This window comes from Amphiura filiformis, unplaced genomic scaffold (genome assembly GCF_039555335.1).
Source record: "Amphiura filiformis unplaced genomic scaffold, Afil_fr2py scaffold_40, whole genome shotgun sequence".
Taxonomy (NCBI): Eukaryota; Metazoa; Echinodermata; class Ophiuroidea; order Amphilepidida; family Amphiuridae; genus Amphiura; species Amphiura filiformis.
The window spans coordinates 510451-524946 of record NW_027305504.1 but is presented as its reverse complement, the minus strand read 5'-3'; the positions used below and the strand labels follow the sequence as shown (position 1 = coordinate 524946).

General features: G+C 36.1%; 1 protein-coding gene across 1 annotated transcript in view; it reads right to left on the bottom strand.

The window, feature by feature from the left end:
- Positions 1 to 14496, bottom strand: part of LOC140144113 (uncharacterized) — a 113374-nt gene that overhangs the window by 91722 nt on the left and 7156 nt on the right. The window contains exons 2-3 of the mRNA XM_072165949.1: positions 7943 to 8014; positions 6555 to 6626 (exon numbers count right to left, since the gene is read on the bottom strand). Coding sequence (XP_072022050.1) covers positions 6555 to 6626; positions 7943 to 8014 — 144 coding nt within the window. The remainder of the gene's footprint in view (positions 1 to 6554; positions 6627 to 7942; positions 8015 to 14496) is intronic.

The following is a 14496-nucleotide window of genomic DNA, read 5'->3' as shown; positions in this document are numbered from 1 at the left end:
AATAAAAATTCCTTTAAAAAAGGAATGTGGCGCCAAATGTGAACTTGGACGTGATATGGTGAATTCCATGGTGTGTAGATTTGGTATTATAATGATTTTTCTAGGGAAGAGTAGAAGATGATCAAATGCAAGAGAAATGTGTTTGATTGGGGAAGGTGTTCTGAATCTGACAATCCAAATATAAACTTAATCCACCTCAAATGACCTGTAACAATTTGTGATTGACATTACTTAATTCACCTCGGATGACTTTGATCTGACATTCAACATTTTCGCACTTACACCAATCATATCTATAACAATTTAACTCTTACAACTTCCTGTCAACTCTCTAATTTAAAACTCTAAATTTCTGTCTGTTTGCCTTTTCTGTCTTATACCATTTAGTACACTACAGTTTGTTACAATTATTAAGATAAGCAAACATTGCTGGCTAGATAACAGGATTTAGTTATTTACTTAATCCAATCATGGAGGTAGTAGCTAGTCAATTTTGGTCTTCAGTGTTTTAAAATACAACAATGTAGAACATGTATAATTAATATGCCGTGTTGTTTGCATACAGTTTGCCGCCCAATTGTGCCACCATATTGCAACTTTGGCAAAGAGGCCTCGTTAATTGATCTTATCACTATGGACCACAAGAGTCTCATCCCAATGGCACAGTCCAATAACCTCAATTACATAATCATAGTGCAAAATTTGACCTCAAGTTGCAGAGTATGAGTTTGTGTATATCCAATTTTCAAAGGATGAATGTACAAATGTATTAGGGTTTAAGAACTGTTCCCATGATAGATGAGCATGTTGTGGATCCTAGTGTATGGTCAAATGTCACCATCTATCGGGTTCTAAGGCACACGGTAAACTGGTTGAACGATACAAAGGTCAGGATTTATTTGGTGTTTTATAAATCCTAATTTTGTATTTTAAACAAAGAATATACGCTCACCATTTTATCCCGTGCATATCAGAAAACAATAATAAAATAAAATCCAAGCAAATTGTGGTTTTATTTCTGAGCTGGGCATAATTTTAGCAAAACAATTGCGAAGTCGATCTAGCAAGAGTGAAATTAGAAGTTTTTCACAAAGTCATGCCTATATTGTGGCGCGCCTCCGTAGAGGGCGCCACAAAAACATAATGTATGACCAAGTGCAGGAGCGCTTATAACTTATTACTCCCTCTGCAATTGATTTTTGGAAAGTTTACAATTTGGGGGTACATTTGACTTTTTGGTCCAAATATGCTATTTTTTTTATAAAAAAGCAGGCCTTTGCAAATTTATTGGGAGTGCATTGTAGGCTTGGGCAATATTGCGCCCTGCGATATATCGCCATATTAAATCCTTATTGCGATGACGATATGCAAAAATGGTGACAGGCAATATTGGTCTCCCATCCAGCATCTGGCCACGACCGACTTAATGTTCATTACCCATCATGCAATGCAATGCGATATAATAGTGGAATTGTGGAAACCATGCACAATTAGCGGCGTTTGTGGTGAAATCTCGGAAGTACTACCGATTGCACTTCCAAATATGACAAGTGTACATACGCAAATTGATTCATACTGGTTTTAATAACCTTTCGGAGCTGTTTAGAATGACGGCAGTGGATTGAATAAGTAGGCATATGTTTTGTACTTGTTTATTTGTATACTTGTTGCTTCACTGCTTGCCTGGCAGTTTTGCACCCGTATAACAGTGAACTTCTTTGAACTTCTGATATGGATAAAAATATTGTCAGATGGCGACATCGCAATATATGTTTGGCCGCGATATGCGATATACGAAAGACTGACGATGCTCAAACCTATAGCGCATTGCTCCCTGCACCCCCCTGTCTATGGGCCTGATTCTGGCTATGCATCGGACTGCTTGATATGTTTGAAGTAAAACACATTTTGACATCGCTGACACATCTTTGTTTTGCTAAGCTTATACCTGATCATGTCATTTATGTACATAATACTACAACAGATGTGGAATATTTATATGTCCATGTTAAATATCAGATAACAACTAGGGTTCATGACTTCAAGTTTACTGCATGGCAGGCAGTTCAATATAGACATGGAATATGTCACTGAACTTGTGACTGAACGCTGTTAATAGCTGGCTGCATTGGAATAGCTCTTTGTGGGGAGGCAGGGAGGGAGGCAGGCAGGCTAGGACCCTGGGTCTATGACACCCCAATCTATAGACTGACCGGGGGCACTCAGCTATATTGGAACAACGGTTTTAAAAACACCCCCTAAACAGGTTCTACCCTGTTTTTCAAAATCACCCCCTTAACAGGTTTTTAGTGTGCTTTCCCCCCAAAAAGTACCCCCTAAACAGGTTCTGGTCAAAATTGCACCCCTTAGCAGGTTTTTTTAATTAATATCAACAATACACTTTAATGGAGAGGGTCACAATGGCTAAAAAAGGAATTACAATGTACACATTCTTTTAAAATTCATCAGGTTTTAAAGAATTTATTTCAAATAGAAAGCAATATATCAAACTATGAACTTCCAAATGGCTTTCATACACAGTAATCATCAATCCTCCCATTGGAACGCTGTACATCTCACCCCCGATCTCGCCCAGGACCATGATTATCATGATACCATACAATCAATCATGCAATCATGGCAATATTATTTGTAAAAAACCAACAATAATAATAGCCCTCGCAGGGTCAACCTAATGGCCATTATCGAGTAAAAACAATCGAGAAAGATCGAGCATGTGGTGGAGGCAATGGGTGGAAAATTCATCTTGTTTCATGCAGAATTGAACGCTATACTAGTATGGGGGACAGTCATCAATACACTGTATTGGGTATAGCATACATGGAGGGCCGGGATGGGGCGCTGTATTATCATAACGATTGGTACGATGCTAATTCTTAATTGGGAATCGACAAGTGTTCAAATCTGGTACTACTTATTTCCTAGAATTTCCGAAAATTTACCCCCTTAACACGTTTTGCAGGTTACAAAAAAAACACCCCTTTTTGTTAAAAAACAGCGTTTTTAGACCCCTAAACATGGAACGTGTGTTGCGCGTTCCCCTTTTTACGCGTTTTTTTGTTCACGCATGTGTACACCAATGTAGCTGAGTGGCCCCCCCGGGAGACTGACCCCCTATTATTCAATGATCAGTTTGATGACTGAGAAAATTATGCGTCCTTTTTAAGTCAAACTTATCCCCCAGAATCTGGACTCAGTATATGTTCCACCCAGAATTGGAGATGATGGGTGTTTGGGAGCTGATACCAGTAAAAAGGGGTCTTTCGGAGCTGTGAATGGTCAAAATCAATGGTCTTTCTTAGCTTTTTTTAGCCTCCTGGTTGAAAATCGCCTGTCTTTCAGAGCTGTGCGGTCCAAAAACAGGGGTCTTTTCAGAGGAGCATACATATATGGTCATTTGTGTTTGTGTATCTTATAATGTGAATCAAAAACTAGCAAGTTTTGCAAGCAAGAGTAGATCGAGAAAAGTCACGTTCCTTACTGTCATACTATTTGATTAGAACATTTTGTCATAGTACTACAACACAAATCACAACCATATCAGGCCACAATGTTGTTCTATGTATAAAGTGTATTGAGTTTATATCATCATCCCTGGAGACTAAGTTCAATGTATAGACAATGAACTGGGAGAAATAAATAGTTTATCAACCATAAAGCAACATTAATGGTTCCACCTTTCAAATTCTACACCATACAGAAAGACATGATAATAATATCTAAATTGAAAATATTCACAGCTTTATTTTTAAATATTTCATCTTGCGTTAGAAAAATTTATTTAATTTTCATAAAAACAAAGAATATGGGATTGACCATAACTATCTGCAACTGAAAAAATCTAAAATTCAAATTATTACACTTTCAGAAGTGCAAGCATATGGTGCAAGGCAATCTCATCTGCACTGTGTGGACACAAATGGCAAGCGTAATAATAATATCTAAATTTATATAAAATATTCACAGCTTTAGTTTTAAATATTTCATCTTGCTTAAGAAAATTATTTAATTTTCATGAAAACAAATAATATGAGATTGGCCTTACCTATCTCATCTGTGCTTTGGAAGCTCTCACTACATTTCTACTGGATACACAATTTCTAAAACCCATAGTAGAGTTTGACATTTTGTCTGCATTTTGCAGTTGTAACAAACACAACAGTAATTTTGCTGCAGTATTTTCTGTTTTGATAAGACATCAAGAAGAAGAACAAAGTCCCAAACAAAGTTAATCATTTGAGCAAAAAAACACAGTTGAAAATATCTGCACTACTTTTGGGCTCTCTCACTTTGGGCTGGCCTCATCATGCACCATGTTCATCAAGTGTGTGAAGGCCACAGACTGCGGTATGGACAGGGGCAAGTGTTGCGGGTGAAAAAAAAGGGTTTTTTTATGCTTTTTTGGTCAAAAAAGGTTCAAATTTGCTCATTTGTGAGCATAGCATGAAAGCAAGCAAAAAAGTAGGTTCTTAATGCTTTCTTGGTCAAAAATGTTTTGGGAAACGGTTTACTTTTGGGGAAAAAATGGTCTACTTTTCGCCAGCCCATAGGGCTGGTACCTAATTCTGAGATGGGATTTGTGTACACTAAAGATTAGCTAAGATTATAGCCTTCTTCTATTGGTATGAATTATTTTTTTTATTTCTTGTGGTGGAAATGTTTTTGATGTCTGCTAATTCGATTTGCAAAGAAAAGAAAGTATGTTTTGCCGTTTCAACGAACGAAAACGATTGAGTATTGCCAAAGTTATGTTTGAATTAATTATGACTTAAAAAGTTATCATAGGTTAGGCCTACACATATAAACATAAACTTGTTCAGCAATCAGCATATCAAAAAAAAATGACATGGTCAACAATTAGTAATTAGCGGGGAATGATCACTGGAACAAGGTCATATCAGTGGACTACTGAGCATAGCATGATGTTTGGTTGCCTGTGAGTGCATAATTGATGTTGATAACAGATCTAATCACAGATATTGGAACACACTCAATATCTGTGATCTAATAATGTTGTAGAATCAAAATCTGATGGACCACATTGAAGTCAAAGTAATTATCTATCCTATCCTGTATCGTTTTATGGATAAAATTGACTCAAAATGTTATTGATGATATTATTGCTATCTTTAACATTAGTTTTGTCTTTTCAACGGGAAAACTCCGATGGAAAATAAAGTTTTTAGGGGTTAGCTATAATATTGAACAATATATCCCATATTTTGGCATGCACTTATAGATAATAAATAAATTATTGTCTTACTTTATAAATTTTAAATACTGTAAAATGACATATAACTAAAGTGAGGCCACTTTCTATCTTTTTTATTTGATTCATAAAATTACATTCAACAAAATGATTGAAGACTGAGAAAACACACAATGCAGACTATTACAGAATGGAGTAGGTAAGATGCCATGTCCATAGCTTTGCAGGAGTTTCGGACTAACAATCAACACATTAAATGTAAAATAAATGTAGATATTTATATAGCGCTTTATGCCATAAACAGCCTCAAAGCGCTTTACATTTATTCCGCCGTTATTAGAATATGTCGGAACCACGTTTGCTGCCTACAAGTGGCGCAGGGTTCATCAGTACAACGACTGTGACTACCCCTAACAGCTTCCCATTGCACCTGGGTGGGGTGAGGCAAGCGAGACAAAGCGCCTTGCCCAAGGGCGCAACACGGTGGCGGGACGGGACTCGAACCCACGCACGCCAAGCAAGATCGCAGAGTCCAAGGCCGTAACCACTGAGCCACCGTGCCCTCCATTCAAAAAATACATTCAAAAAATACAGTTTAAAAGTGAAGATTGTAGTGAATGATCAGTCCTTTTATCATGTGCTTGCCACTATCTACTTTATAGTAAACTATACATTGCGAAATAATATAAAATCATTTTAAAATAAAATGTGCATGTAAGTTGAGTTTACATAGGAATTAACTAACAACTGCAGTGTATTTCTTGATTTTAATAATAAGCATGGGTAAAAAGTCAGTAAAGACAAAAATACAGAACAATTTGGAGTAATGAATTAAAGAGTTGACAGGAGTTATAGGAGTTAATGCTTTTTGCTGTTTCAGTGTGCATGTTCTCACTATTGATGGTTTGGTGAACTGTCATGTAACATGGATGTAAGCGTGATCCTAAAAAATGCCTTTCACGGTGACCCAAACTATTTACAAGACCTCTTTTGCATTGAGGCTGGCCTTCCCTTTTAAAGGGAATTTTTATTGAAAATCTGCCCCGAAATAAATCCTCGCTATGCAACTGGGTATGGAAAATAGAATAATCACATCCGAGAACGAAAAATGCACGATCTGTCACACTTAAACTTTAAAATATCTTCTGGCAGGATCTTCCTCTGAGTCTGACAGAAGATGCTAGATGTGCATGTGATTCCTAACACAGCGGACCTAGGCAGTGAACCAGAGGTTTGGTGCTAACCATATGTTTGTGCTTGGGACATAATAATTCCATTCAAAATATTTGTTGAATATCATAAATGAAAGAAAGATAATACTTACAATTGTTTTAAGGCAGGTAAATTACTGAATGCCCCTGATGTAACTCCTGTTAGTTGGTTATCACTTAAAACACTGTTGAAAAAATATATACATCCACGATTAATACACGTTTATCAATAATTTACTAATGTACCATTAAGCTTACTAATTACACTTAATAACCAGAATTTAGTATTAAATGTACGTACTGCAAACTGGACCAAGTTCATATACAAATTACAATTAAGTCGCCAAAATGGTTCATTTTCGTTATTAATACATCCAGTAATAGGCCATTAGCTGGGTGTCTACCCTATAATTGTGTATGTAATGAATGCTCATCTCTGGAACAAAAGAAGCCGATGGTGTGCATTATATCCTGCTAATTGCACATCTTTCTTCATGTTTCTACTGGGTAAAGTGGTTTAGTGTATAGAGTGTTACCAGTTAACATGCTCAGTAGAAACAGATCAGTGTTCAGTGCTTGGAGCTCAAATTTTAGGCTAATTTTAGGAAAAGTTAGCCAAAAGGCTCTGGGCATAAAATGGCAGTCTCCAGAACAGAAAAAATGTTCATGGGGGAGGGGGAATGTAGCCTCCAGAATACAAAAAGAGCTAGCAAAAAGTGTGTCTTGAGGGCGGACTGCTGCACTTTCCCGTAGGGCAAGGTACATCAAGATCAAGATACCCCCGGAACATGTACACTCTTACATAGGGGGGGGGGAGTACATAGTATAGACTATAGGTTGCTCCAACTGGTTTTGTTAGACATGGGTTCACCATTATTAATTAAGACTTGTGTAAGAAAATGCTTTTGTCTTCATTTATTACAATTACCCAAACACATTCTACATTCTAACTTTAGTTGGTGAAAGAATGAAAAACAATGAAAATCAATTTTTTAGACTGTATTTTCAATCAGAAAAGATTTCTTCCAAACTTCAATCCCCTAAAAGATTGTGTATCAGTCTCTTGAATGATTAAAAAGATTGAACATTCAACTCAATCAACTGATTATTTCGTTCAGACATGATTTGTCCCTAAAGCAGTATTCAGACTTTTTATTGTACGTAAAATATTGTATGCAACATATCTACGTTGTTTAATCTATTGCCATTCTAATTCCAGTAATGTTTAAGTTCTAACGAATGTTTGATGACGTAAAATCGATAATATATTTCTACTAGATATTATATGTAACATATTATCGATTTTTCGACATCAAACATTCGTTAGAACTTAAACATTACTGGAAATAGAATGGCAATAGATTAAATAACGAGATATGTTGCATACAATATTGTACGTGTAATACTCGGAGTCTGTGGAGCGCTTTACTGCAATCGGCAAATAATTTAAAAATCAATCTTTTTGATTGAATATCCAATCCGAAAATAGAGATATACTTACATTATTTCTACTTTTTGAAACTTAGCTAAGGCATTTTCTCCTAGATTGGCTATAGAATTTGATGAAACATTTCTGCAAACAAAACAGAACACAAAACATAATGTATCAACATAATGATCAATGTCCTCACAAAGAATCATTACATCCAATATAATGAATAAAAAGAGCATTTGCACAAAAATGGCACTATCAATGCCAAACTATCTTATTTCACCACTTGGCATTTTGTTTGCATATTCTGCTGATGCAAAGACTTACCCTGCATCGAATAATTGCAACTGCAAGTTTGAAATATAAAATTAAAAGAGAAGTTGATAGTTTCTCAACGTCATACAAGGAATTTGGTGGTTATAAGGCAGTTGAATCCTGAGAGCATATTACAACATAACGTACCCCAGCAGACAGCACTCTGATAGGCCAATACAGTGGCATAGCATCATAAGAGAGGGTCAGATCCGGTGCCCCCCCCCCCCAATCATGGTTGGTGCACCACCAATATAATGACCCACTATGCCACTGGGCCAATAGATAGTATCAGAATAGTATAGGTGTTTTTTGAACAAGCTTGAGCTATCTTAGCAAAGTGGCCATGGCCTAATGCTTCTTTCAGGTATACACCATGCATCATTTGAAATTCACATTCCCTGTTTGGTAGATTAAGGTAATGTCTTCCATAGGGGGTATGGATTTCAACTGGAATATCTCAATTTAATAATTAAAATTATTAAATTGGTGTTTACTTGAATAAGTGACCAACTCCACATCAAATCTACACCCCCTGTGTGGGAGATTAAGATCATGTCTTCCATAGGGGTGGATGGATTTAAACTGGAATAACTCAATTTTGGGAGTGATTACCGAATAGGGTGCAACTCTACTAGTACTGTATCGCTGAAATTTTCGGTGGTTTTATTTTTCGCAATTTGGCGGATTAATATGTGCCCTTGAAAATAATAACCCATGAATTTAACACCTTGCGAAATTATCAGTGATACTTGAAACCGCGAAAATATCTGTACGTGAAAATATTGGTATATACAGTACTTGTCTTATTACAAGACTGCCCTACCCCAACCCTAACCCTTAACCCTAAACTCCGTAAACAAAGACTGGGCAAGTCTAGCAAGTTGTACTCTATTCGGTAATTGTACCTAATTTTGTACAGAATCACTATGTATATGTTTAAAATGCCATGTTTTTGAGCCAGGTAACATATACCACCATAGGAAATCAAGCGCTACCAAGCGAGGATGCAGTTCACGTTTCTTGTCAAGCAGGCAGGCTTTGTACGCCTCCATATGACAAGCGCAGTCCCATTAATAGCTTGTCAAGTATTGACACTTGAAGGTTGCTGGTAGGTGTGTATCAAACATATTAATGAAGATGCACGAGAGCAATGACCTGACTTGTCTTGTACTATCTATAAGCAGATGGGTGCAGCAGAATCATGATGCTGGATACCCCCCCTTCAGAAGTGGCTTATTGCTGCCTCTTAATCTTGAACCATAGATCCCTTCTCTCCAAGATCTGTGCTGAAACATCACTTGAAGAGTTATAATAACTTATTGATCTATATGTGAAGGCAGTGACTTATATACTTTACATTTGAACACATAAGCCTACCCCCAGTGCATTTTGGTGAAGGGAAAGGAAAGAAGGAAGGAATAAAGAGCAAAGATGAACAAAGAAATCATTTGTTTCCAAAGATTTGAACCCCAGACCTCCTGCATGCCAAACACTTGATCAGCGACTGGTAGCCACAGGTGTTTTTACGCATATATTGACAAAAATTTGAGAAAACAGCAGTTCTGAAAATGTGCAGCTGCTTCATTCAATTGTGTGTAGCTGTACTTAAATTCACATTAATTTCATGATTTTCCTTTTAAATTGTCTGATTTAGCAATGCTGGTTTCATACTTTCTGCTACTTGCCGCTGAGTGGCGTGACGCTTCATCATGCCGCTTGCACTTTTCTGCAAGCGGAGCAGCACACTGCTCAGCGGCAGCGGCATGACTCTGAAAGCCAATGTTGCTAATCGTGCTCAGCACCACTCCAAAATCATTTTTTGTTCTCATATGTCAGAGCGGCACCGCTCCGAGTTGACTTGAATTCAACTCCCAGCGATGCTGCCGCTTGGGCAAAGCGGTGGAGTGATCAATATATCGGCTTGCCGTTGGTCACCGCTAGTGTTTCTGGTGCGACTGCTCAATGAAGCAAAATTGTTGTAAGAGCAGCAAAGCAGCAGGAAAGTATGAAACCGGGATGAAACCAGCATAATGCCTTTAAAGTTGTACAAACAGCTTGTCCTACAAGTAAGACCTGATTTTGTTTTTAGCCACAGACCATCGATATTGTTCAATAAAGATGAACCACGAAAGTCCACCAACTGTGAAACCCGAAGAAATTGGTGGACTTTTGCATTTCATCTTTATTGAGCAATATAGATATAGATGGTCTGTGGCTAAAAACAAATCAGGTCCCACTACAGCAAACAGCTTTTACTGTATACATGTACCCCTTGATACCTCCAAATGACACTTTTCTACTTTTCTAGTTGCCATGGTTTTTAGTTAACAAGTACTTTCAGAGCATAAATTTTTCCATTTTATTTATAGTAACACATATTATTTGCACCTGCTTTGGAGGATGGGGAAAGAAAAGTACTCAGTTAACCCTGAACACTAAGGACTTGAACTTTTCATTTATAGGCCTACTATGAAAAAAATTAAAGCTGTATAGCTAATTTTAGGCCTAGTAGTAAATATGGTAGCTCAAGCAGGACAAGTTAGCTCAAGGGTTATATTCCAGTGCAACCCTCCCCCAGATCAGTCCCTGTTTGTTCTTGTGAAAGAATTGATCTATGGGCAAGGAACAAATTGCTTTATACTGAGATATGAAAAGGAAGCTAGGGAAGCTGATCTTGGCTGTGATGGTTTATTGTGGTATGTATAGGAGGAATCCTATTTAATGTTTGCTTTATACATTTAATATCCAAAGCAATGCTAAATTATCAAAAATTCATTTTTCTGCACCTTTGTTAGTGTCATAGATGTGCTAACATATCCTGCAAGTGGTTCAGCTTGAAGCTGAAAGCTGTGTATTAAAGACAAAATAAGACATTTTACATGAAATGTAATATGTTTACTTAAAAGGGCATTTTATGATCCACATCATCACTCCCCCTACTTTTCTCCAAAAAAGTTGAGATTTGTATACCACTGGGAACCTTTGAGTAATGCTTCTGTACAAGAAAATTCTTGCATCTTATTAAATTCGTTTAGCAAAGAAATCATGAAATTTAAATTGCGTTCTGGTATACCAGAATGAAATTACAACACATTGTCTATGGAGCAGTGTACAGTAATACACATAATCATGCATCACTCACAAACGCAATTTATCAGAATCACTGAAATTTTGGGAATAAGCTTTTTTCTACAGAAAAATGTCATAAAAAGAGGATCACCAACTACTCCTTTACGTAGCAAAATTAGCTATGGGACTTCCAACTTCGTCAATGCAGCTGTTTTCTTCACTTTTTGCCAAAATGTTTCATTTCAAAAATTTCTAACAAAACCTTTACTGACTAATCCTTTTGAAGCAATTTATACTCATTTTTATTTCAAGTTTTTACACTTTCGCTGGGATCACTGAATAGGCCTTTAAGATAGACCCAACTAAGTTGCTGATTTGATTACAAGTCTGCTATAGTTTGATCAGCTCTTAACAGGCGGGAAATGTTAGGCTTTTACCACTACGCCGAAATGTAGACCCACGTTAAGAGTGCTATTAGTTGACCTGTCTGGGCTATATTGTGCATGTTAAATAAAGTAGACAACGTATAGGGCTTAAATTAATAAATTGTGATGCTTCTGGCGAGTTGTCACAAGACAATTATCAAAATAAAATATTTTGATATTAATCCGCGATGTTATAAGGTCCGCCGATTACGAACTGATCAAAGTATATGATGCAATAATATTTTTCTTCAACCTGTCATGTATTACATATATGTAGAATATAATAATATGTGACCATCCACCACGAAGTGGTAGTAAAGTCAGCTCTAGATCATTTTCTGTTTATTGCAGATCTTGAAAGAATGCAGTTTCAGCTTTAAAATGACACCTCAACCAGCTTCATCGGACATCTGGAAGTGAAGTTATGGTTTATCAAAGGTCAAATTCTTACTATATTTTACATAGAAATCCATATATTGTTTTTGATTGTATCTCAAAATGGAAATTGCCGACTTTATGACCAGTTTGTGGTGGATGGGCAGTGGCACATATACTAGTATTCAAGCTAATAATGTCTATACAATAAGCTACAATAATTGCAACCACTTTTCTTCTCTTTATTTTTGGGTCCAAATTGCTTTTTTATTAAGATATATGTGTAAGACGCACCTAGAATACAAATTTCAATTAATTAGTTAGTGATGCTTGTGCCTTCCCAATGAGAAGAACAACATATTTTGTGTACTTTCATGTAATTATTTGCTATAGTTACATTTTGTAAGAGTAACTTCGGTCGTTCTGATGATGGCAAGAGGGTAGTGAAAAAAACCTCACAAATTTATAAAACATATTAATACAAAAGGCAACCCATTCAAGCTCAAGCTCACATTTTGTGTGAAATATGCAAACTATATGTGGTGTGAAATGTGGTATGAAGACCATAATTTGCATTTTATTTCATGTCGGTCTTGAAAAAAAAAAATCCATTTATTTGTCATTTCAGGAAATGAACACTTTTAGAAGGTTTTAATAATTTTCTCAAGCATATGATTTGTCTTGATAAGCCTTGATTGTTACAGCCTTGCAGGCTTGCTGTATAATAAAACCACAATGGATGCTCCATGAAATTGTTATTGACATAGTCAAGGAATTTATAACCTTACTCACTGCATGGTTTCCCTTTAAAATCCTGAAAGTGCCCTGTAAACATTTTTTTCCATGTTTAAATTTGATGTAAAAGAAATTGAAAAAGAAAGAAAGAAAGAATGAAAGAAAGAAAGAAAAAAAGAAAGAAAGAAAGAAAGAAAGAACTGAGAAAGAAAGAAAGAAAGAAAGAAAGAAAGAAAGAAAGAAAGAAAAGAAAAAAAAAGAAAAAAAAAAGAAGAAAGAAAGAAAAAAGAAAGAAGGCAGGCAGACAAGAAAGAAATTGAAGGGGAAAATAAATAAGTAAATAAATAAAAATAAATAAATAAATAAATAAACAAAGAAAGAATGGGTTAATCCCATTCTATTTCACATCCTTGAATCCCATCCCAGTCCTTGATGATCTGTTGTTCACTCTATTTGTCCTTAAAATATAACCTGCATTTAGGCCCTATTTATAATAAACAATATTTTTCTTCCTTCTCTTGAAGTGTGTTGTGAATATTTTATGAGCTGTGCAATAATTATGAGCCCCCATGGGTAAAATTTCCAAATGGCGTGCCAAAAATTGCTTGCTCTCCTCTCAGCTTGAATTGCTTCCCCGCTCATGATCCTCAGCCTGCTAAAAAAATTTGTCCCTCCCTTTGCACATGCCAAAGTTTTTGGTTCCCAATACATATAATGCAAACCTGAGTATATTAAACAAGCAGGAAATTTAGCATATTTTAACATTTCTGTACTTTTTAGAGCATAATAAGCTTTTTAGAGCATGTTATTTAAAAGGGGCCCTGTAAATGTGTGCCAACAATTCTTTGCCCCCTCTTTCAACCTGCCAAAAATTGCTTGCTCCTCCTTTTTTGGCTTGGTAACAAATTATTACAATTTTACCCTCCGCAAAGGGCTCATAATTATTACACAGACCCTTAATCAAGTATACACAGGTTGAAATAAAGATTTCTGTGCAAAAGCTCTATATTGTCTGCAAAGATATATATCTGAATCATATCCCAACTACATTCATTTTGATATGATTCAAAACCATCGATTATTATATGAATCCTCTGCATACATGTTCATGACATTTGTGGACTGGTAGTAGTACACCTACACAATGACATGCTACACAATACAGTATTGTCTCGTCAAGGTCATGTGCTATTTACATTCTATTGGCCAATTTTGTGCATTAAGCTTTCACACTCTGCCGATTTTTTGCTGTTTTGTTCATTTTTAAAATCACAATTTAAGCTTCGACAAATGGACTATAAAGCCCACAAAATCAGAAACATTAATCACACATTTTATTTTTATGGCAGCTGCTTGGAGTATAAAAGGGCAAAAATACAAATAGCGTAAATATACGGACTTTTGCAGTATTTTCATCAATATTGTCAATACAAGTTATTTTTAGCAGCAACATTGTTTTCATGAATAGGCTAAAGACTGCAGTTCTGAGTCTGTGTACAGCAATGTTTTCCTACAATTTGGCTTTTAAAATATATCACAATTGTGTCGATAAATGCAACAAAATTCACACAAATTGAGTTGTTTTTGCAGACTTTACTTTGACATTAAAGGGAATATAGCCTGGGTCAATGCACATAAATAGTAGAAGAAGAAACAAGATATTTACAACCACAATATGGTGGGCCTAATGTATATTGTATTTAG